We start from the raw sequence: 25966 nt of genomic DNA on the forward strand, positions 1-25966 counted from the left end.
ATTCTGATTTGGGTCTTTTTTTTTTACCCCCTGAACTTTTCAGTGGGAAATTTTCTTGGTAATAAGTTCAGGAATTTAAAAATTCAGTGACCTAGCTGAAGTTTCCTCTGATATGGACAGAAAGGATAGAGGCAAGTAAATAAATTTTCCTTTTCCCTCAATCAAAAGACTTTTCTCTAACAAGGTCTCATTTTAATAACGTCCCCAGGTGATGTGATGCTTCTTGGAGTTTGAGAACCAGTATATACAATGTGAGAAAACAAAAAAGAACTAGAAGTTTCCTCAGGTTTTAGGGAAGTTAAGAGATAGAGAGAAATCAGTAGATCATCTAGGGATCTTGTCAAGATACAGACTCTGATTCAGTGAGTTTGGGGTGCGATCTGAGATGCTGCATTTCCAGGGATGCTGATGCTGCTGGTCCCTGGACCATACTTTGAGTAACAAGGGTTAAGAGCATAGGCTGGGGGGTTCCACAAACATGGATCAAATCCAGGCTTCTCCACTTTATTAGCTATGTGATGCTGGGCTAGTTACTTAACCTCTCTGGCCTGTTTCTTTTATTTGTAAAATGCAGGGTGGGAGGAGAGAAGAATAGTACTGATCCTAGAGTATTGTTGTGAGAATTAAGTATCATGCTGCGTAAGTACAGGCAAAGTAAACACATCACCAAGCACGCAGTGAAAGTCCAACAAACAGTAGCTCTTACATTTAAATATTTACTAACTTTTCACTTTAGGAGTTAGGCTTCCTGTCTCATGCAAAGCTGTCTGCATGATATTTCTGGCCTGGGGACTGCCTGGCTTGCTGCATTGCTTCGCCAAATTATAGCTTAGCCTTAGCTAGGTTTTCCAGTAATGGTCTTGAGTGGAGCAGGATAAGGCATGGGACTGAGGACTCCTTATTCAGATTGTGGGTACTCACTGGGCAGCTCCCTACCCACTGGGTCTGGAAATGCAGGGGTCAGAATGGGACCAGGCCATTTCTTCTCCACAGTGGTTGCTATTTCCAGTTCATGTTTATGAAATATATATAATTTTAAGGCTTTACCAAGAGAGAGCCTTCCCTCTGTGGTTGATTTACAGAATCATGTTTACACTCTTATTACAAGTCAGCGTTCTGGGCCCTGACTCCCTGGGGTTCCCATGGCTTGCTCCTGGGACAGCCAGACTTATAACACTGGTCAAACCTGCTGACTGTGTCATTCCATGCTAGCAGACGTGGCTTCCTTGCCCTTCATGCCAAGAGTTTGAGTGGTTTGGAGGTGGTTGGAGCAGACTGCTGCTTCTCTGAAAGAAAGTGCTTCCTGCTGTGGGCTACCTGCTTTAAAAACTCTTTATGCTCTGGAACTACGCGCTAGGATAGCCACAGTTTGAGAGTGGAGTCTGTCACCAGGAAAGCCAATGACCAACGGTGCTGCATTCTTCAATGGTCAAGGGGATGATTATGCTAAGATATGTGTCCTGGAATTTTAGAGCATCATATAGCACAGGGTTCCAATAACAGTAAGACGTTCAAACAATTAACTTTTGTTATGAATATACTCACGTGCATGGAGTCACAGTGTAAGCACCTCATTCTACTTTCTCTAGCCCAAATTTCCTTTTTGAATACTGCAGGCATCCTAGCCTTTGATCTGGGGAAGCAAGACTTTCTCCCTGTCATTAGACATCCCTGATAGCCAGGGGGAATTCTTCAAGGCATTAATATTCTTTCGTTAATGACTCAGTCTTACTGTTCTTTAAAAACCATCACTCACAACTAAGATTATTTTTCCTTTATTTTAAACAACCTTATCATTAGCTATATAGTTTCATAGATACAAATTAAAGGCCAAATTGTCGGTTCTTTCTTTTCTTGCTTTTTTATCCCTGCTATTTGGCACCATTTTGCGAATTTGCAGATATGATACAGGGACCTAACAAAAATTCTTCTGATATGAACAGATAATGGGGCAAGAAAATAGAGTCTCTCTCCTCTTTTCTTAGAAGCCAAGCCTTTATTCTGATAGCCAGGAAGCAGGTAGGTACCTCCTCACCCATCCAGGAGGAATCTTCTGCCTTTTACTCCCCAGGGAAGCAAGAGAAGCCCTCTTCTTGGATTTCCTGCTGAGTGGTAAGGAATTTGCTAGCCCTGGGCTCAGCACTGCTATGCATGAGAGTCCCAGATTTCCCCATCTGGACCATGCCCTGGGGGCTGCTAAGGATCAACAGGCCCCCTCAACTAAGAGAGGGAGTAGGCTTGAAAGAGGGGAGTTGTGTAGATGGAGGTGAGGAAAGACACTTCATTCATTTTAGGAAAACATAAACCCCCAGGTACAAAGCAGAGACGAACTGATAAGAGGGTCTATCACTTTAGAAGAAAGAGTAGCTGTTGTAGAATGCCAATTCCCAGGCCAGTCATAGAGGGACGTAGGGAGCAAGGGGACAAGGAGGAGTACAAGACAGCATGCTCTGTAGGCAAGGTTGGGCCCCTAGGGAGGGGAAAGCAAGTTCCTTAGGCCATGTAAAAAGTATATGGCAAGTGGGTCCCAGTGCTGAAATCTGGTTAAACCAAATGAGATTAAAAAATAGAGGAAAATTGCTGTTTCTGATTTGGGTCATAGTCATTTAATTAATATTCTTGTACTAGATATGAAGCTCAAGTATTTCATGGCAATTTTTTAAAAAAAATTAAAATGCACACTGAAGAGCAAGATTCCAGTCTTTTTCCTTAATACAGTGATTATTATTATTATTTTAAAGATAACCCATTGTGGGAGGCCATGGCTTTGCCAGCAAAAACAACGTCCTGCCATCTTTAAAAGTACGTTACAATTTGTGGCTGTGTACCCAGCATTTGACATGGAGTGGTGTTCTATTTCAACCCAATTTAATTATATGCTCCTTTTATATATCGTAGGTGGCTCATACTAGCAGAATTGTTTTGCCTGGTGAAAAACTAGCCATGACTTGTCATAATGGGCTGGTTTATAGAACCACTGAAGTATAGTTACTGCCCATCATTCGGGAATTATGGCACCATAACAACCCTTTATTTACATATACTGCTGAGACAGTAAAAACAGCAAATAGATTTCTTAAATCGAGAAGGCAGAAATTTCCCCCCAGGGCACTTGGCCCTCATTGTGGCAGTAACATATGCAAGTCTAAATAACTTTGGTGTCTGTATTTCGGCAGTGCATCATTTCATGGACAGTTTATAACATTCTAATAATAAAATGGACTCTAAATTTGGAGTTGGGTTTCATGACCATTAGATGGTAACACACACAGCAGAATTTCGAAGTGATTTGTGAGGAAGGTTTAAATTTGCTAATCACACTACCACTGAGAGACTGCAAAGGGCCTGAAGTAGAATCAGCGGTGGGGCTGTTGGGAGGGGGCAAAGCCTTCAACCAGGAGAGTGCCTGACCCAGTTTACGTTAACACAGACACTGCATCTGGGCAAAGTCAGGAACTCTTTCATCTTCACACTCCCAGGACTTAAATAATCTTGGCTTTTCTCTCAAACAATAGAAACCCTCTATAAATCCTTTTGGTTTGTACCCTGTTCTTTCTTTTTCGTGAGTATCTTCGGGGTAAAAAATTTGGGAGGGTAAAGCATCATGCCCTCATTGACTTCACCTGTCCTGAGATTTCATGTGAACTGCCCTCTCCTTATTCTTGACTTTCAAGTCCTTTAGAGAGGGTCGCTAAACTTATTTTTAATACACACATTACAAAAGCATACTCCAAAGCATCTCTGCTATATTTCTACTCTTGGGGTGGTGGGTTCACCCACACGCCCCCTTTAGCTTCCAGTAGAGTGACACGTCTCCATGTGAAAGGACTGTGTGTGCACATCATAGTTCAGAGTGCTACCGATCCTTCTGCAGTGACATGCAGGTGGCTCAAGAGAGCAAACACTTAAAAGGGGGTCCTATTCCTCCATGAGGCTGAGGCTTGGAAGGGTGTGGGGTGTGCAGGGGAAGGGGCAGCCGTGATAGCCTCTCTGAGCTCCTGTGGTCACCGCACGGCGCCCGTGGGATGCCGCAAGCGGATTGACTAAACTGGAGACTCCTGTCATTGTCACGATATACGATTTTCGTGAAGGGGATTAAGAAGGTCAGCCATTATCTTGGGTGAGTACTCCCCCGTGGGAGAGCACTTGGGTTGGTTACCCTTGTGAGAAAGAGGCGCCCTGCTGGTCTAGCCCCCCCTCCCGTCCGCCCCCTGCCCCGTGGCGCAGGCGCACTCACCCCCGGAGGGCAGGCCGGCGCAGCTGCCCCCGTGCTGACACGGGCTGCGCTGGCAGGCATCGGGGTAGAGCACGCAGCCCAGCTTCAGCTCGGTCAGGCCCACCACCTCCGCGAAGCTGCTGCGCTTGTTCTGCAGCGGGAGCTCGTTGTTGTTCAGCACCACAGAGTCCAGGCAGCCCTGGAAGCCGCTCAACACCTGCGTGACCCGCGTGTCGGTCAAGCTGCGGATGTTATCCGCCTGCACCAGGGCCCCGAAGTAGATGGTGCTCTCGGTGCTCAGCGTCTGGAAGTAGAGGGGCGCCCTGCGCCGCTCCACGTAGCTGTCGTCCAAGGACAGGCTGGTGAAATTGCGGTTGAGCTCCAGGAAGACCGAGTGCCAGCTCCCGTCGTTGACAGCGCGGCCCGAGATGCCCAAGATGCCGGGGCCACTGCCACAGTCCAACTGGAACCACAGCTTACCGTCCACAATCTGTGCGGGGAACCAACACCAGAGCGTTTTTTAATGAGTCTGGCAATAGATTCCTGTACACCTCTTCCCAACCAGCCCGAGGGCTTCAAAAGAAGGCTCTAGGATGGACATTGATTTTGATCCAGTCATAAATCTGCTGTGGTTTGATGTTTAACAACCTCTCCTCCTCCCCATTATATGCCATGCAAATGCATGGCTGATGTTTCACAAATCTTATAATTAGTAAGATGAGCACAGCTTCAGAAATCCACAATTATATTTAAGAATGTTCCTATTCTTTGGGTCTTCACCCTTTAAAAATTCACAGCAGTATCTCCTTTACGGGTCTGTTTAGGGGTCTCTGTACCCTTCTTACTTATTACCACCATAAGAATGATTTCTGTGAACTCATTACTATTTATTTACAAAATTTATTGAACATCTACTATGTGCCAAGCAGTGGGCTAGCTGCTAGGGAGACACTTGAGCAAAAAGAATTATTATGTCTACCCTCATGGGGCTTATGTTTTAGTGAGAGAGATGGCCATAAGTCAAATAAGCACACAAATACATATATGCTCCCCAAGTGAATGTGTGTGAGTGTGTGGTAGGGGAGAGAAAGAGGCCAGGTAGAAATAAAAAATTTCTGAGTTCTCAGCTTCATATATATTTAAGATTTTAAAACCCATATAAACACTAGCATATTCTTAAAATAGTTCTTTAGGACTGCCTCTCATCATTTAGGTTAAGATTATCTCACAAAGTGCCCAGGGCTTGGCCATTTGCTTAGAATGTATGTATATTTAATGACATCTGGGCTTCCAGAAGGATCTTCTGGTTAATTGTTCAAACTTCTGGATACTCCCAGCCCCTGCAATGGAGGTCAACTACAATGGAGACCTGCCTGCTTCTTTGATTGCACTGGTGCAGTGAGGGCATCCAAGTTCTCCCCAGGAGGCTAACCCCAGGGGGACATTAAACTCAGGAAGAAAGTGTGTGTTCCTGAAGCATAGTGGCTGGCTGAGAGCTACTGGGTGGAGACTAGTCCCCTGTGGAGACCCAGGTTCAATTGTTGCCGAGGAGACAGGGTGGCCTTTGAATCTGTGTTGTCCACCCTCATCTACATTTCTCGGAAATGCAAGGTGGCTTGAGGATCCAGGGAATGAGGGCCAAACCCCTGTCTAGCCAACAAATTAATACTGGGCCATGAAAGGATTCATAGCCAGAAACTGTGAAACAAAAGCTACTGTTGTGGCCTTTGTCTATGACCCAGCAAAAGGATCTTCTGGAGGCCAGCATCTGAGTCCTGCAAGGGAAGCTGGCTTTCCTTTAGGATCTGCTGACATTAGTGGTCTAGGCCAAAACCCGGATAGAGAACACCAACTCGAGGGAGGGAAGTGGAAGGGAAGGGAAGACAGCCCTCCCAGGTCACTAATTGCTAAGGAGATATAAATATCAAAAGAATTCATAGAAATAGGCTGACCCAGTCTTTCCAAAATGTCTCTGACTGATGATAGACCTGTTTGGGATTATCACAGCGTCACTCATCTCACAAATGGAGTATTTCTCTGTCTATGCTTCAGTATGTTCCACAGACAATTAATCCTTGGGACTCTCATTTCTGCCTCTGTGGTTCCATGGATTCTCTGGCAGCCTCTCTTCCTGCATACAAAGTTTATGCCACATAAATGTGTGGAAGGCTGGGGGCTCTGTGAACCAGGCAGAGCCTTGGGAATTTAGGAGTGAGGAATCCAATTCAGGCTTTGTCATATACCACCCCAGGTCACCTGGAGAGAATGGGTTGGCTTCTCTGGGTTTGGGACCCCTCATCTGGAGAGCAGAGACAACTGCTGTGGCTTATTTTATAAGGAGACTGCGTCTACTGCAGAATGGTTAGCCACACCGTACAGAGTTAGAGCCTTCCTACTCTGCTCTGTAATGCAAATGTATGAATGTAAGAAGACTGGAGACAAATATTTATTTTCTTTTCAGAGAGCTTTCATGTATAATCTATGGTGTTGCCTTTGTCGTTTTTTTGGTTGAACAAAATGGACTGAGTGGATATTGTAAATCATACCAGAATACTTGCTCCCGTGACAATTCTTGGATAATATCCATATTTTTATTTCAGTGTAAGTAATAAAATGATCAAATGTGACTTTGGGGACTGCCTTCTTCTGGCACAGTCCATCTGCTGTTATGTTCCATGGCTACAAAGTGGTGTCCCTAGTCTATCAAGGAAAATCTGGTGGTAAGGGTGCAATTCATCTAAGTTTTTGTAAAAGGATGTATTCAATTAATATATTACTTGGCCCATTCCCCTCTCCAACCCCACCTCCTACCTCTTGGGATAATAACCAAGTTACAAACTCACCCAGGAGAATTGATGTAGCTCTAATGTATTCACATACATTAAAGTTCTGAAACTAAGGAACATAGAGTCATCCCACACTAACACTGAGCCTGTTGAAGTTCCTTTTTTCTTTCTGAAGGAAAAAAGAATAACAGCAACAACACTGCTGAATGAATGGAAAACCAGATCTACGTGATTCTCAGCCTTTTGAAGACAAAAATCATTTGCATCTTCAAAATTCAACAAGTTTGGAATTATAGGCCTTGTTTAGATGATAATGATGCCAAAAGTTACTTTGCAAAAAGTGAATCTTTTGCTATTTCACAAGTATATTACTCTAGGGAGAGAAAAGAACCCTTTCATATCTGAGTCCTCTCATACTGGAAAATTATGCTCTGATCTTTCTGAGTTTTTCTCTGTCTTCAGAGTAGTGTTTACCAAGTTTTAAAGGGTCTCTCTTTTAAGAAGACAAAGGTTTCTCAAATCAGAGGGCAAGCTATTTTAATAGAGATTGAGATTTCTATTTAACAGAAACTGTAGAGGAAAGCCCATAGCAAGGACACTGAAATGATGTGCTGGCGGGGCGGGGGGGCAATGGCAAGTAGGCAAAGCCTATTTTCATGGTTGCCATTCATTGCTTTCTGGCACATAGGAAGTGCTCAAAAAATACACTTTGAATGAATAAATGAATGAATGAATGATCATCCCGGCATTGTGAATCTCTTTTTTTTGATAAATACCTCTAGTACACCCAACCTGCTTGCCTTGTCAGAGGCCCAGATCCACTTTGGGCTAGTCACTGGATCTCTCTGAGCCTCAGTTTCCTCACAGGCAAAAAAGGAGGCACTCATATCTATGCACAGGACAGTGAGAATAAAAAATATATGTATGTGAAAATACTTTGTTAATTTTTAGGTATTTTATTATTATCATAACATGTTAACGCAGTTCTCAGTGATACTCTTTACAGAGTCTTGAAACTCTGGAATCGTAGGGGAGCTTCTTTGTTACTCTTCTGATCTATGTTAGAAAGATCTGGTCCTTCCAAGTGGGCTGTTTCAAAAACCAAATGAGTTTTTCCTGACCACGTTCCCTTTAGCCCTGGGGTCTTAAGCTAGCCATGTCTGAGAATCATCAAAATGAAGCAATGTGTCATCTAGAACTTCCCCAAAAGAAGAAATTTGTGATGTTTCTAGATTAACAACCAAGGACTTCTTGTGCTTTTGCTTTAATATTGGACATGAAAGATGGGCGTAGGGAAAAAGTTACTTGTGTCTGGCAAATGTCTCCTGGTGATCTGACATTTTTTTTATAGGTTTGAGGAGAGCCATAGAACCTATACCATCATTTTCATTCTTGCTTTGGCTGCCAGGAAACTCAGAGTTATGGTTTGTGTTCAACTGAAGTAGCAACCCTTGGTCTAGATTTTTCAACCATGATATTCTGCCCTTATCCACTTCATTGTTGGCTCTTAACCTTTTGTTTTCATCTTAATGGTGCTTATATTTTATTGCATTTGGGTGTTTACGGTAAGTCCAGAATCTCCTCTGGAAGTAAACAGGGTATCAATGGTAAACAGAAGAACGAGCATCTTTATTGCTACTGAGAGACAGCAGTGCTATTTGTCCATGAGAATTTTTACTTCTTGAGGTCTCCGTGCAATTCTTAACTGTCTTCAAGGTGCGCCCCTCACCCCATTGATTGTCTTAAGTACTTTTTAGAGAATGTGCTCTAACTGGGAAAATATAAACAACCAAGAGGTGCAATTTAAACAAAGCATTTCAGTGTAGTTGTCATTGAACTAAAGTACAAGGCACACACTGTACCTAAAGCCAATAAAATTAAATCTTGCATGAGGCTGAAAATGTTAAGCAAACAGATTCAAATCCCCTAAGTGGACATTCCTGGCGACTGTAGAGGAGAATACATATGTGCAATAGTTCACTACAGCTGTGTCCTGCTATGGGCAAACCCAACATAGGAAAAGCAAACTTAGAGAACAGACAGATTGGGGGTGATTATTCACATCACAAAGGAATTAATGGAAAGGTTCCTTCAAATAGCAACCATCCCTAGTTTATTAGAATTCCATTTACAGAGATTCAATTTACACAACTTTCAGAAACATGCTTGTTTCATGAAATACAATACACCTTAGGAGCTAGAGCTGCCTGAAAGGTTTAACTATTCTTCTTTCTCATCTCCAGGGATCTGCACATTTTAGACACTTGCCAGTGAAGTGTCAAATGACAAGCTCCATTTTAGGATCAAGCCATTCAGGTCCTATATTTTTGTTCTCTCTCAAACTTAACACTATGTAAGAGATTTGCTAGTAGAAAGTATTTGACTCATAAGGATGTTCTGCAACCACCAGCCCTGTTAAAGCTTGAAGGAGGAAAGAGGAAGGTTAGCAACATCCAAGCAGAGTCCCCAGGAGCTGGTACCTCTAAATGGGCAGAGCACTTTCCCAAGCAATTATACAAACCCCCACCTCTTAGGGCTATTTAGAAAGTGGCCTACTGACCCAAGGCAGGTTGCTTTAGGGGGTAGGAGGGAATAAAGACAGGACTTAGGTTTTGAATTATTCTTCTTTCACTATGAATATCTGGTTTTAATTCATTACTTTCTAAAATTACATATTCACAGTACTTCTCTTGTTTTCTTTTCAAAACATTGCTTTCATTTCCACAGCTGAAATTATCTCTGAGTTGAATGAGTAAGGATAGTGTGAGATTCCCCATAAGTAGCCAACTTTTAAACTCCAACTTCATACTTCCTCACTCTGGCCACCAAGAAATACCTGGCGATACCAGAAGTGGGGAAGTAAAAGTCTGTGTGATAGGAGAAGCCACTGACATTTAATGTCCTACATACTTTTCTTCCTCCAGGATTAAAGCCTGGGCCACCTAATCAACTTGGATGTGACCTATCAAATAATCTAAGGACAGAAGCTAGAAAGGCCCACCATGATCCCAGTTGAGCCTAGTGATAGAACACTAGGAAGGAACAAAACTGCCAGCCATTTCCATTTGGATGCACATTTCCTACTGGACAGACTCCATATGTCTCTAAACGCACTTACAATGGGCTGGTATAGCAACCTGGTGAGAATAGCATCATATTTAACATGTCTCCCTCATTCTTCTCCCTTCTCTTTCCCACAATGGTCTATAGATGCTAGAACATGCTATTGATCAAATGAGTTGGAGTGGCAAGACTGAGAGCTATGGAAAGAATGGAGATTAAGAGCATGGAGTGAGAAAGACTGGAGTGCAGGTTCAAGCCCTTATTAGCTTATTAATAATATTAATATTATAATTAATTATATCAATAATTAATAATTATATTAATAATCATATAATTATAATATTATAATTAATATTATAATAGCTGCCACTTATTAGCTGTACAACCTTGGGTAAATAAGTTAACCTCTCTGAATCTCTATCCTCTCCTTGAGCAAATGGGGTTGATCATATAGAACAAATTTATTATATTAACTTTATAACAAAAATCAAATGATGCATGTAAAGCTTGCAGTATTACTGTTGTTGTTTTCATGAAGGCACTGGAAGCTCTGAGCTGAATACAAATGCCAGACTTTCTCTAAAGGAAATCTGGCTGCCTTTGGAGGGTTTCTGAGGCTGGGAATGATTTAAAGAATTGGGCTACTTGGGTCATGACAGGACATATGGAATCTTCTATACCCCACACCTCCAACTTCCTCCCTGAGTAAGAACAGAAGTTACCTTCAGAGGTCAATGGGGATAGACCATGTGCTAGAAGAGGATACAGCCAATCTTTCTAAAGGACCACCCCTGCCGTGGCACTGATTAGGCGATACATTCTAATGAACTGTTGAGTGATTACCGCTCAAAGGAGGCAAGCCCTTGAACCCACTCTAGAGAGAGATGCCCCAATCTGTGCAGAGGCAATCTTGAAGCTGAATGTACAAAAGGAAATAGGGTGTTGGCACACTTCCCAGCTCTGCCGCTGCTCCCCTCTGCCCTAAAGTCGGCTTCTGGTCTTGTGAACTTAAAAGACAAAATGATTTCAGCAGTCCCCAATCCAAGAGCCAAAATACTAACATGAGAACTGACTGCAGGAAAAGATAATGCATTTTAATTACCTTCAGAATGATGCAGGGATTTGCTCTGGTGTACATTATAATCCCGTTGCTTTGCAGGGTTCGCAGACGCAGAGCTAGCTTAAAGTCCTCTTCTTTGCTATTTTCAGAAAGCCGGTATTTGATGTAACTGTTTCCGGCAAAGCTGAGAGAGGTGTGCCCTGAAAAGACCATCATGAGAAGACATATACACTTTTAACATGCAGAAATGAGCAGGAACACATGAAATCACCCCCAAACCACCAAGCAAGTCGATTAAAGCCCATGGGAAGTTAAGGAAGGCATTGAGGAGAAACCATTTTGATTCAAAACTGGTCTCCATTTCAGGTCACATTCGAATTTCAAACAAAAAAAATATTTACTAGGCAGATGCCCAGAACTCTTAGTTGTCTTATGCCAAGAGCAATTTGTTAAATTCTATAACTCGAATTTTCTTAGTGTCACTAACTTCCCATTTCCTACTTTCTAAAATTAGTACTATTAAAAGATATCCTTTCTTGCCCACCTGTCACTTAGGCACTCAAGAACTTTCAATTCCATGAAACAAAGGAAAGACAAAACCATTTCAAAGAATATCCATATTCTCCAACTATTCTAACACCAAATAGTCAACCTAGGTCATTAGCACTAAGGTGGAGAGAAGGTAACTGATATAAAGGAAGCTCATGTCATGTGCAGTCACAGTTCTACCTTCTGACAATTAATTTCAAGGCTCCCCTTCCCAGAACCTTTAATCTTACCCACATCACCCAATTCTGAGTTCATCCTCTTTTTACTGCCTCCAACTTTATGTTTTAACGAGCAAAGTAATGGCTGAAAAGCTGTCTCGCTGGGGTGAAAGGTGCAAAGTGTGGAAATACACCAAATGGTTGATAATCACAGACAATCAAGAGTTTTACAAACAGAAAGAAGAAGGGAGATGGGCAGAAAGTGACATCTGAAGTTAGGAGACTTGGCTTTACTGTCACCCTACATACCCACCTGCTGTGTGCACGGCGTGTGTGTTGGGGTGGGGACGGTGTAAGTATCTTTTAACTCTAAGCCTTAGATGAGTTCAAAGGCAAATATGCTGGTGAACCCTTCACTTCAGGGGCACCTCTGTTCTTAAAAACAACTATGAAAGAGTTTTGGCTTCCATTTTTAAGAACAGTGCTTCTCTTTGTAAAGGCTGAATTTCTAGAACCCAATGCTTAGCAAGTACCTTGTACATACTAGGAATAATTCTTATTCCCACTACAATTATTCTTATAATCATCACTCAATAAATATTTCTTGGATCAAAATTGGTACCAGTGTGTCTGTATTTTAAATATACTCTTTGACAAAAAGAGGATCTATTGGTACCAAAAATGAATAATACTTTTTTTAGAGGAAAGAAGTGGAAGAGAATATGTGAATCAAATGGAGTCCTAAAATTGAGTGGAGATCAGAAACAGATGGTGATTTGGATTTGAAAAACATAAATACTGAGTTTTTTTCTTTTCTTTCTTTAAGACACAGAAGTGAGCACCTCTCCTTTTGGGGACATGCAGCCAGTTACCCATGTCCAGGGCAGAGTCTGCTTATTTGGTGCTCTGTGCTGGCTTGCCCTAAAGTAGATCAATAGGATTGGCTCAGCTCTACCTTCTGTTGGTCTCCGTTCTGTGGCTGTGGATCTGTCCAGCCCTCTAAACAGCAGAGGCCATCCTGTAGATCCTGTGACTCCTTTGCCTAGCTAACAACCTTCACTTTTCCATAACTTCACACCCTTAACATCCATGCAACATGACTGAAAACACATGTTGTGGTCTCCCCATTATATATGGAGTCCACAGTCATTACATTTTTCCTAGCACAGACTGTAGCTGTGACAAATTCCAAGTATTTGACGGCGGATGTTAGCTATGGTCCATTCTAAAGGAAAATGTTGCATGTGGACAGAAATGTCTTCTGGAAGGGCTTGGGCAGTGTAGTTTACTCAAGGGCAATTGCTTCAGGAAAACAACATTAGACCCTTGTCATTCCACCCCACTGTGCACCTGAGCACTCTCCGAGCTTCCCTGGTGGACACTGGCAGAGGAATGGTCTCCTGCTGGCTTCGTAGCCGACACACTGCATGTCCCCTGGACACGGCTTCTCCACACAAGGATCGTTGGACCCCGGGCACAGTCCACCTGTGACAAAGGGGGAACACGCATGATCAGTACAAAGTGAATTACCCTCCACTCCAGGTAGCACAGGATTGGTTCAAGACCTGGGCTCTGCAGGCTCTGAGCTGAGAAACAAAGAGGTCACCCAGAAGCAGGAGCACCTGAATGGGCTTCACCTGGTGTGGGTGCCCATCAAATGTCCCTGCATCTGCCAAAAGTTCGCTCCCAGACTGAAGTCGGTTAAGTGCAAAGTGTCAACGGAGCTCCTCCTTTCAGGCTAATATATGCTCAGGTTGCGACTGGACCAACTTCAGGTGAAAAAAGACCACACAGTACACGGTCTCTGGTATATTCCTTGGAGTGGGGTTCTTGCATGTTGGTGGCCATCTGAATATATCACTTGAGTTTAGATTTCTTCTACACCCCTCTCCTGCCCTGAAAAACTTAGGGGTAGACTTCAGAAGATGTTAGCTGTTGATTTCAGGGGGGATAAAACCAGACTTTTCTAAAGAAAAGTATGACAGATTCTAAGTTGTGAAAGCGCAATTGTTCCCTAATCCCTTCTGCTACATGCTGGTTTATTGATTAGCTGTAAATGTGCCCGGCCAGCTATCAAAAATAGCAGAATTATCCTTGGCAAAGAAAGGCTTCCTTTCTACCTGTTCGATGTTCACAGCACAGTGAGATGAAAGGTTAATCCCTCAGAAGGGAAATCCTGGAAAGCAGATTAACTGATTAAGGCAGAATTCAGGACCCAAGTGAGTTATTTCACAACTGCGGTGATGGCGAACGTGGGTCCACTGAAGGAAGTGCACTTTTCAAAGGTCTTGGATATATCAAATGTAATTAGGCCACTTTCATCCTGGTAAGAGTTTAAGTGATAAAAGGACTATAGAAAAGGAGACACAAATTAAAAACAACCCACAACTGGGTTAAGCAGTGGCCTAAAGGAGCGCCTCTTCTCTGTGAACCCAGAACACGCCAGACATCAGCAGCTTTGTTTCTCGGCGAACTCTGGCCCATTATTATACTCCTTTCCATCTAACTCTTTCCTCATCATTAAGCATCTTGTCCCATTATACAGTCATTTCTTTGTCTGGGAGACAGCAGAAGTTTAATGTTAACTACATATAAACATTTTAAGAACTGTAATCCTTGAGAGGAGCAATATAAGGAGCACCAGCAAACTCGGAATTCATAAATCCTATTTTCCACTGGTTTAGAGCTTAGCCATAAAAGATACTCTTGGCAACAATCCAGCTTACAAAGTCTTAGAAGATGAAGGGATTTTTAACTGAAAATTTGAAATGATCTCTACAGATGGTTCTAAAAGATATAAGTGCCCCCAAATACATCTTCCTATTTTCGTCCCAAGAAATCTTTATTCCTGCCACGTATTTATCAGTATTTATGGAACTTAAAACAGCTGTTCAACCACCTTATGATATGTTTCAAGAAGCTTTTTGATAACCACTTTTTAAACAACTTTTGGTGCATTCTTCAACAAATAATTATTTAGGGCCAATGAGGTGATAGGCCTGGGCATATAAAGATCAAAGGAAATGATCCCACCCCTTCCTTCCCTCAGGAAAGAAAATGAAAACACATGATTATAATACAAGACGATAACTGCTTTGATAGAGATACGCAAATGCAATGGAAGTATCAGAGAGGGAACAATTGCATTTCCTGGCAGAATGTCAGAAATCCTTGCAAAGGAAGGGAGAATTTTAAACTCAGGCTTGAAGGATGAGATCCTTTGAGTATCATGGAACTGAGTTTCATGGGAATGAATCAACCATAGTTAGTGGCTTTACTGCATGCGTGTGTTAATGTTTATTCATGCTAAGTCCACAACTCTACCAGCTGACTCTTTGCTATCTCCATGAGTGGCTTCATTTCAGTTTCTAGCGGCCTGCACACCGCTGGGTGGCTCCTAAATGCTGAGTAGTTAGTACATGCTCAAAAACACAAACTAAGCCCAATGCTAACCTCAGGCAAGTAGAGGTGGCAATGTGCATAAACAAATTACAAAATGCATCCCATCAAAAAGATGTACCTCTGCATTACCTGGAGCTTACCTTCCAGTTAGACACAGAAACAGTAGTTTATATATTTAAAAAATCTGTTACTTTCCATTTCCATGGTCATGCCTTTTTCCATGTCCTATTTTAGCCAGAATAAGAATACCCTTTCTATAAATTTCTGTTTCTGAGTAGCTATATATACTGCATTGATAGTCTTTTCTGCTCTAATGCAATGGCTACATTGCTAAGAAAACTTGCATTATCAAAAATCCGTTTAAAAGCCACTGTTTCAAAGGGGAAAAGAGGGCTAGATAATTTTCAGACCCAAGATAGCAAAGCTATTTTCTTCTGTAGGAATTATGGTAACACTTTTTAAAAAACCAGGTATAAGTGTATATAACAAAACACTGTATTTCAGAATGAATCCAGCATTTGAGTGCTTTTACCTTTTATTCACGTGTTTTGGCCTTTTCTTCTACTATCAGTTCTGCCCTGGTACTTAGCACGGATTTCTCTTTATCACTCATATCTCATATTGGGTTAAAGCACAAAGTCACCTAGAACAGCACCTGGAGTTCAAACTCACAGATCATCTTCTTTCCTTGTGTCATAACCATAGAACTCATATAATTAAGTCTTTTAAATTAATGGATTATGTCAGATCCATTACCCATTATCAAAACTCTAGCTAGAGGATATATTAAAAATACGTTAATATAATTTTATAAGTGCATTCTAAAATTAATAATATTAATATAAATATTAGATACACAATAATGCATATTCCTATTCTTTCCACCAGCCATTGACTTTGGTAGGTTCTTGCTCTTCCTTTTTATTTTTAATAGGTTTTTTTAAGATAAAGGGGATAGTTCTTGGCAAGGGATTTGTCTCTTGATGCCTTAAAAATCCTCCGGGGCCTCCTCCCCAGTCCCAGTCTGGGACAGGAGTAGCCATAAACATTTGGCCTCCAGCTGCTGCTGTCAGTTGGCTCTGCTCACAGCCCGCTCTATCGTGGCTCAAGGAAGTATGAAGGCAGATTAGAGTCTGGAGGTCACTAAATGTAATGGCCTCCTTAGCTGGGACAGATGTGAGCATGTGCACCAACCACAGTCTATTCCAAGTAGGGAAAGACTTCTAGTTACTGAAAAACAGGTTTCCCAAAACTAAATCCTCCCATATGCAATATTGTAGTTCTTCCCTTTCCACCAACTATCATAAGAAATTAGGTCCTTTCTGAAATATATTTTGTCAGAGGGACTTGACCTTTGGACACCAACCGTGAACAATGTTGTGTATCCCTTGACCTTAGATGTACCCAGGTCTGGGTCCTGGAACACTTTCCTGGGATAATGACCTTCTTTCTAGCCAGAGTCCTAAGTTCTCTAGTGACTTAAAATCCAGTAGGCTTTAAATGGATGCTGAGGGGTTAACCTGTTTTTAGAAATCTTATGTTTATGTTGCCCCTTTCCAGGGAAGTGCATATACTTACAATTGTTAAGAGCCTTAAAGACTCTCTCTCGTGTGGCAGAAAGTGCCTCATCAGCTCCCGGGTAACAGTTAAGAGACAACAGTGTCAGCTCCCATTGGCTTCTGGGAGGAAGTTATCTTATTAACTATCATTAAATAATCCAAGTTTAATTAACTTACACTATGATCAGTGACAGCGTGGGGGTTGGGGGCTCCAGACCTACATGCTCTGCATCTCCAGGCATCCATCAATTTGGTGCCAGAGAGAGCATGAAGGGAGAAAGGTCCCACTTTATCAAACCAAGTGACACCATTTGTTGTATGTCAGGGAAGGGCAGAGGATTACACATTTTTAGCAACTGTTGGATCATAAAGCAGGCAGAGAAATCTCTGTTCCCCCATCCCAGCTCCCCATGGGAAGCCTGGTAGTGTGACAGGAAAGGGTACTGTGCTGACAAGCAGCAGACTTGGATTTTGACCTTGACTAGTTATTCAATTTATTCACTGTGTGGCCCCCAACAAGTCGCTTGACTTCTTCAGGTCTTGATTTCCTTTTCTGAAAAATGAGGATCAAGATGCTTCATAGAGTTGTGAGAACTAAATGGGTTAATGGATATGAAAGCAACTTGAAAGAAAAACCATGAGAGTAAAAACAAATTACTACAAGGTCCCCAAATTGGAGACACTAACTTGACTCAGCAACATGGCGGAGACTTGAACTCAAGTGTAATCTTTTTCTTGCTGTCCTTTTGGGTTAGATTCATGATTTGTAAACTGATAGATGATATGAAATATTACGTGCATTGGAGGCATAAGATAAGGCCTTGAGCCTTTTATTGATCAATGTCACAGGCCATGTGCGGACGTGTCAGTGCCTTCACTACCTTGTTTTGGGTGGAAGTGTTCTTTCTCATACAGCCTCTGCACCAGGAGAAATATGCATGTGATGTGGCTGTTCTCCACAAGAAGGTTTTCTACATTCTGAAGCTTTGCTTAGGTGAAAATTTAGGTCACTTTACAGAGTTGACAACACACAATTCACTTGAGCAGAAGCGTCAGAGCCTTAGAAACTTCAGGGAGGAGAAAGGTGATTCTCTTGAGGCTTTAGAAGGATCTCACTACCATATCATGACTCTTCTCATGTCCCCAGCATTCCCACAGCACCTGGATTAAGTCGATGCCTTTAGCTACTACATCAGTATCTAGCTGTGATTATAATCGCTACCACTTTGAGCTGATTCAACCTTTTGATTATACTGAGAATCCAATAATTAATGGTAAACACCCTACACCCTGAATTTAAACACTTTGCCAAGATGCCATGTCTTGGCAAATGCCACATAAGTCAATAAACTTCCCTCTTAATTCCTGGCCTGCATGAAGTTTTAAAACACATTCTCCTAAGGTCTCTTGGCTTTGAAATGGTCTCTTGTGGTTCTCCCAAAAGCACAGAATCATCTGGAATGGTGTATGCTTGGCTCAGCCATATTTTCTGGATGACTGCACTAACGGCTGAGTGCAGTTTCATTCAAGACATCCTCTCTGGGGCAGCTGTGTGTGGGTGGAATATATAAGGGCATATCCACCCACTGAGAAGCTGGTATCATCACTAGGGTAGACACCTCCAAACTGTCTTGGCACTTTGGGACTCGTGTGCTGGAGACGAGCGATCTGCAAAGACGTATCTGTTATGAAAGAAAATGGAAACTTCCCAGGTTGCAGGAGGAACCTGGTTACAATTCAGAGACAATGCTGAAGGTTATTTAAAACCACTGAGACTGGGTCTGTTGGCTTTCCCCCCTGAGAGTTAGCCTTAACGAACCCCAGGCCAAGTGCAAATTTAACTTGAGATTTTTCTCCGCTTTTAAAAAACTCATCAAAGCTAAGTTTTAAGCATCTTACTCCCTCACAGAAGCCTTCATCATTTTATTTTATTGTGCTCATTAGAAGGGCATTACCACGGCTGCCTATCACAGGTTCCATTTACCTGTCCCATGGTATTCTTTCCCAGAACTGTCCTGATGCCCCACCATCCCGTCCAACTGAGCTCCTTGTCATTTGCCCAATGTATGGTGCTGGTTTGTGCTCCATGAGGATGGGGACCATGCCAGTCTCACTCACAACTGTATCTCTAGTACTCCCCCCAGGCCCTGGCAAAGTACTCAATTCACTGGGGAGTCAATGAGCAAATGAAAAGGTGCCCCAAATCTCTGGGCCTTTCTCTTCACTGGTCTCTCGGCTTAAAATGCATTCCTTGCCTGGCAAAGACCCAACAGGACAAGTCTCATTGCTTCTAATGCCTTTCATGGACTCCTCCAAGTAGGACAGAGGACTCCCTCATTTGTGCCTCCTCTGTGCCCCAGCTACACCACCTTCAACTCTACACAGTTCTTATTTGTTTACAGCCAAGAAGCAAAGGAACTTCTGCTGTTTGTCTAGGAAAAGATGACTCAAGGAGTCATAACAACTATCTGAGGGGGCAGCTTGTAAGGAGGAGTTAGGTTGGGTTCTGTGTGGCTCTAAAGGGTGGAGCTGGGTGATATTACGAGGAAGTTGTATTTTGGTGCACTATAAGGGAGAAGATCGTCTCAAGTCCATCTTGTGAGGTGGTGAGTACCTGGCACTGGTGTTCAAACTTTGGCTGAATTACTGTGCTAGGAATATAGTAAACAGGATGTCTGTGGTGGGTGCGAGGTTGGATTGGGTGACTTTCAAGTTCCTTCCACATTTGTGCAGAAGTAGTAGGTTAAGACTGCCAGGTGGGAATCCTGGCTTGGCCATTCACTTTGCTCTGTAACTTTGAGCACAAGTCAATTGATCTTTCCAAGTCTTAGTTTCATTAACTTTTGAGAGAAGTTAAGGATACCCACATTTTAAGGTTATTGTAAGGGTTAAATGCAATTATACATGTTTGAAAACCAGCACAATAACTGGTCATGGCTCAATAAATGTTAGTTGTTATATCTGTCCCTGCCTTTATGTGTGCACTGAATTGCTGACTGATTCTCACTTCCATGCCTTGGCTTTAATGCTTCTCAGTCTGAAACTATCCATCTCCATCATCTACCTAATGTAGGCATCCTTTCAGACCTAGCTCAGGTGGCACCACCCTCAGTGGTGTGCTTCAGAGTTCCTCTTACCTCCCTGAGCAAACCCTTACGACTGTGCCATATCCCACAGTTGAGGGCATGGCTGCTGCTGTACTCTCGCTAGCATGGTCCTTCACCCATGGCAAATGCTCCATTCATTTTATTTGGAACTCCAGGTTCCAGTCTGTGTTCCATATCTGAATCAGGATTTGACAAATCAGGCATCCACTTCCACCATCACTCTCATAAACACACTGCTCTTGAACTCCGATGTCTCATGGGGACTTCATTCTCTTCGACAAGAGTCTACTTTTTTGATATATTTCTATATCAGAATTTTGAAAAATCAAAGAAAATTGTAAAAAATGGACAATCAGCACTGCCCCAAGGGCTGCCCCTGGTGCTCTGTCCTCTTCCTTCTCCTATGGAGTTTGAGGGCAACTATCACTCTCCATTTGTTTAAGGTGGTGCCAGGCTTTCTTACTGAAGTGCCAGTGTTCACTGAACATCTGAAGTTCACCAGGAGCTATCTCATGACATCAGAACTTTGCCCCTCTTTAAGTTCTGTTCAAACATGATGATCCATGGTGGCTAGAATTTAATGTGCCTATTTGGCACTAAAATTCAAGTTTGCTTTCTTTTTTTTTTTTAAATTCAAGTTTGCTTTCATTTTGTCAAAGCAAGTCAGCATTTTGGTTCAAGATGCTAATGATGTTAACTGGACCCAAAAAGTCTGCATGAGAGAAGGACGAGTGGGGAAGAGAATAGAATATTGAGGCCAAATCTGTATAAATATTACTACACAGCTCAGAATGGGCAGCTACCTCTATTTATCAACCTAATTATTCCACCAAGTGGTGGGAAAGGCCATTTATTGTATCTGGTGACTTTCCAGGGTAAACTGATGAGCAGCCAATACTAGCTCTGTGGGCGTGTGTGTGTGTGTGTGTGTGTGTGTGTGTGTGTCTTGAGTGGGGGCATTTATTGAATTCCATTACCTCTCCTTTCCAATAAATGCCTAATGCTTTCCTTAAGTTCTTCACTGTATTTTTATTTAAGAGGACACTTTAGAAGAAGTGAGAGAGCTGTTACTATTATAACTAAGAGCTTGCCCCCTGAACCCGGAGGAAATTTTTTCTACTTTATCTTGCTGTGAGATGTCTGAAAGTTTGGTTTCCTGATCATCAGCATTAGAAGCACCCAGGCTACATATATAGACTCCTAGGCTCCACTCGAAACCTCTTGCTATATCTGAGTGTGGGGCTCAGCAATGGGCATTTCTAGGAAGCCCCATGCACACTGGAGACTGAGACACCCTTTGCCATATGGGGACGGTATGTGAGGCTGGCGATCCATCTGCCAGGAAAAATGGGGTTGAATATTTTTATAGAGTACATAACACTGGGGTTATGATGCACATAAAAAATAGAAGAGTCTCTGTTCTTAAGATGCAGATAATAAAATAGGAGCCCAAGATGAACCTTTATTGAATCAGCATGCCACTCTCACCAGCTGTATGGCCCTGGGCACAGCATGGAGCTACCACATTTATAAATTGGGGACGATCATACATCTCCTGCGGAAGACAGGATTGGGCCAGATGACCTTTCGAAGTCCTTTTACCACTAAAATTCAGCATTTTATTTTACTGCTTAATTATAAGAGTGGCTTGAAGGTGAGAAGAGGCTCCAAAGTGGGCCTGAGCTTGCACAGAGCTCTCATTGAGGAAATGCTTGCTTTTCAAACTGAGAAGGCCTCCTTGTGGGATGTTTCAGGGCTGAATCACAAAAACTTCTAGCATTCTGGGTTTACTGGGAGTAGAAAGGTTTATGGAGAGTAAAGAACAGGAGCCTTGGGCAAGGACACTACCTTGAAACTTACTGCATTTAAAACATTAGTGTCTCATGCGAAATGCAAAGCAAGTCCCCAACAAAAATCATCCCTCTAAATCCCTCCATTAAAGAAATTCTAAATCTGCCTTCCCCCTGTCTCTTCCTGATGAACTCATACTCCTCTCTCAAAACCCAGCACATGGGTGGTCTCTGGTGTACAAATGTCATGGAGAGAGCTTTTCTCTGGCCACAGCACGGACTCTGTCCTTCCTAATCCCTAGCATTTCTTTAACACTATTATTGCAAACAGGTGCTTGCAAGCTGACTTCACAATAGCCAGGTCCTGTGTCATTTTTTCACTTTGAAACTTCAGCGCCTAGGACCTTGCTGCCTCCACAGATTTTTGCTGAATCACAAGGATTAATTAGCTGGTTTAGTTTCTCCCGCAGGGTCTGCCCTGTCCTGTTGTGGACCTCTTTGCACCCTGCTGTGAATCATTGCATGAAGGCCCTGGCAGAGCTTTGGTGCATAAATCAGTTTGCCTAACAAGGAAATCTAGGTAAGTTTGGACAGCTGGCATTCATAAATTCTGCATGTTGGTGGCATGTGTCAGAAATGCATTTCACCTAGCATGCATGCTTTGAGTTACTTGGGAGCTAATTTACATATTCCCCAGGTCTGGACATCACTGCATCTACTTGATGAAAACACAAACAGAAGTTACTGGGTACCACAGAGTGAGTGGCTGGCACTCTTCTGGGCTGTTTAGAGGTTGCCAAAATGTCTCTTGGAGGGAGCAGTGGTCTCTGGGACCTTCCTCTGATAAACTCATTCTCCAAATGGCAGCTAAAATTTTTCTACAAGGAAAGAGGCCAGGGGCCCTGCCTGTCCCCAATTACCTAAAGGGATGTTTGTCAAATGGCCTCTCTTCTGACCACAGTCGCTTTGGGCCAAGTTCACACGGGCTAGAAAAACTCTGGGTGCAATTTTCTTACAAGAGGGCAGTGAATTTATGGCTCCAACGTCAGAGAGTGGAAAAGAGGGAGAGAGCAATGTTTCTCACTGACCACTGTGGGCATGTGACTCTGTGCAGTTATGGCCTTTGCCCAGGAAAGGTCAAGGTCAGTGACTCTAGTTACTTCACCAAACGCAAACCATTCCATCTCTGCCGCTCTGGGGGCTGAATCCGTCCCTGACCGTGCTCCCGGACATCTGGCCCCTGTTTTTCACTGAAACAAATCTGACTGCCCTCGCCTTCTACAATAGCTTCCCAACTTGTCTGCCTGCATCTAGGCTGGCCGTGTCTAATCTACTCCTCTCTGTACCCAGCATGCTTTTTGTGAAAGACAGATCTGACTCTGTCACTTCTTCACTTCAAATCACCCAAGGGTTCCCACTGCCTTGGGATAATTTCAAAAATCTTCATCCTGGCTAACAGGCCTTGTGTGATCACAGGGCCTGCTCACAAGTCTCATTTGTCATCACTCCCTACTCCTTCCAGCAACAGGAAATCTCTTTCAATCCCCTCAGTGTAGGTTCCTTTCTTGTCCTTAAGCCTTCCTCATACAAGCTGTCCCTCCACCTGGAACGTGCTCCCTCCCCTATCTGTTTTCACACATCTAATTCCTACTTGTCCTTTATCTCAACCTAGAGGATACTCCCTTTAGGAGACTTGCCCTCTTAAGCTGGTCCTCCCAGAGGACTTTGTATTTCCTGTAACAATACTTCTCACATGGGTTCGCCCTAGCCTCTTTGTATGTCTGTACTGCTCACTAAGCTATATGTGCCACAGGACCAGGGGCTAAGCTTCTCTTGTTTATCCCTGTAGCCCCAGCACTTCTCAGAGTAACTAGGCACATGGTAGGTGGTCAGTAAATATTTTGTTGAATGGGTGAATGAACGAATGCATGTGTGCCAGGAATGGTAACTCAGTCTGCTTCTCCAATCTCAGGAGATGAGAGGGAACTCTCCAAGCTGGACTCACCATTACAGGTGCAACGCACATTCCTATAGAAACGCGGACACACGAAGCTGATGCGAGCCGTGCTGTAGGTCATGAGTGCATGGGAATCCAGTGACAAGCCTTGCTCACAATGCTGCTCCTGACACTCCAGCCCTGAGCAGTTCTTCTCCAGGATGGCTGAGATGCGCATGACGTTCTCCAAATGTCTCCTAGCATTGGACAGCTTCTGGATTAGGTAGGCTGGCTTGTAGAACTCACTGCTGTGCATCTCTACCGCAAACAGCATATCCAGCTGGTTGGTGCCCGCCACGGGCTGGATGCTGATGATGCGGAGGCTGTCCTGCTTCTGGGTAAGGACTGCGTTCCTCAGGGTGCGCCGGAACCCATGCATGTGCAGTCCCACAAAGTCCTCGGGGGACACATTCTCAAAGCGAATGGTCACGGTGTTCTGCAGCATCTCGTGCACCAGCTGCTCCACGTGCACGACCACATCGATGGGCACCTGGAAGCGGCCATCACTCACTGACACATTCAGGACATACTTGCCGCTGTCCAGGCCTCCCAGGGCGATGATTTTGCCATCGTGACTATTCACTTTGAACAAGCTTTTCTGCTCCGATTTCAGGGCAAAGGTGAGCACATCATACATGTCTTGATCTGTGGCATGGATCTTCCCAATGACCCCACCAGGAAAGTCGTCCTCCATGGTGACAATGAAAATTTCCAGGGGGATGGCTGTCGGTTTGTGGGTACTTTCCTCGATGACCTTCACGCGGATGTAGGAGTGAGAAACTTGCTGAGGTTTGCCTGAGTCTTTTGCCTAAAACAACCAAAAGGGAGAAAGGTGAGGAACTAAGAAAAAAACCATAATAATTTAAAAAAACAACAAAACGCAGATAGGAGATGTCTGTTCCTTTAACCAGGTTTGCTTCTTCCCCCAACCCCTGCCACGATTCTGCAAGATGCTGAAGATGTGCATTTAAGTAAGAGGAATGATTTATTACCTTCGGCCCCCATGTGTACACTCTGTTATGGACAATATAATGTGTCAACACAATAAAGCCATTGGGGGTGAAGAGGGAAAGAGGGTAGGGGGTGCTATGAGATCCAACATGCCCAGAGGCTGGCCGTGTTTTAATTCTGGAAAGAAGCCACAGGGGATCCTCATAAAGTGGCATTCCCACTGGAGGAGAAATCCTTGTTCTCTTTGGATCTTTCCTTTTGATTGGACCAGATAGCACCTTTCGGCACATTTAAGAAACAACGTTATTTAAGCAACCATATTAAGGTTTAGAATAAAAACTGATACACTGAAGGGAAAAATAGGTAGCCTGCAAAAACATTTTTGGCTTCCTCCTTGATTTAAGAATTGACAGAACAACCACTCTGACAACAGATCTTTGTTGAACACCTGCCATGTGTGAAAAGGAGATAGTGCTATAGGGCTTCAGAGAAGGGCAGATTCTGATGGGCTGGGTCCCCAGGGCAGGTGTCTGAGGATGTGGAGCTGCAGTGGACCTTGCAGGCTAGGTGGGGTCTTTGAGATGTGTCCTTGTAAGTGGAAGGCAGTGTAAAACTAGGGGCTTGGGCATCACACAGACCTCCGTTCAAACCTTGGCTCTGCCACTCACTATATGTCTGGCCTTGCATGAGTTACTTAACCTCTCTGAGCTTCAATTATTGTATTCTTTAATATGAGTAAAATAATAGTATTACTGCACAGGATTCTTGTATTGTGGGGTTAAAAGACAGAGTGATTGCAAAGTGCTTAGCACAGGCCCGTCCCCACAGAAGTACCTAGTACATGAGAGTTAACGTGATTGTCATTTTTATTATTACTGTTTCCACATACTTTATTTGATGAACTATGTGAACCGGAGATGCTGAAATGGAAAAATCATGTAGGAGGAGATAAGTTCAGTAAATTAGGTTGGATTTGAAGTCAGACTGTGGAGGGCCTCAAAGGACAGTGACGAATTTGGACTTTACAGGCCAAAGGTTGCCCATGCAAATGTCAGAGGCCAGAAAGATGACAGAAAGGCAGGAAGCCGCTGGGTGTAAGGTGAGAGACTAGTGGGCCTGTGGCCTGAGAAGCCCTAGGGAGTTGTGTCTGCCTTAAGACCTGACACTCAAAATCTGAAAGAGTCTGGGACCGGAACTCAACCTGCAGGCCAGAAATTTTCAGGCACTAGGGAGCCACAGAATGTTTTAGTTTAGGGCAGGGGTTGGCACACATTTTCTGTAAAGGGCTAGATAAGAAATAGTTCAGGCTTTGGGGGTTCTACGATCTTT

The 25966-nt window shown here is 43.2% G+C and overlaps 1 protein-coding gene across 4 annotated transcripts in view; it reads right to left on the reverse strand.

The window, feature by feature from the left end:
- Nucleotides 1–25966, reverse strand: part of FAT3 (FAT atypical cadherin 3) — a 618234-nt gene that overhangs the window by 22672 nt on the left and 569596 nt on the right. For all 4 annotated transcript variants that reach the window (XM_070623917.1, XM_070623915.1, XM_070623916.1 and 1 more), the window contains 4 exons: nucleotides 23696–24494; nucleotides 13183–13317; nucleotides 11168–11325; nucleotides 4238–4706 (listed from right to left, as the gene is read on the reverse strand). In XM_070623917.1, coding sequence (XP_070480018.1) covers nucleotides 4238–4706; nucleotides 11168–11325; nucleotides 13183–13317; nucleotides 23696–24494 — 1561 coding nt within the window. The remainder of the gene's footprint in view (nucleotides 1–4237; nucleotides 4707–11167; nucleotides 11326–13182; nucleotides 13318–23695; nucleotides 24495–25966) is intronic.

The sequence above is a fragment of the Equus przewalskii genome, chromosome 6 (assembly GCF_037783145.1).
Source record: "Equus przewalskii isolate Varuska chromosome 6, EquPr2, whole genome shotgun sequence".
NCBI lineage: Eukaryota > Metazoa > Chordata > Mammalia > Perissodactyla > Equidae > Equus > Equus przewalskii.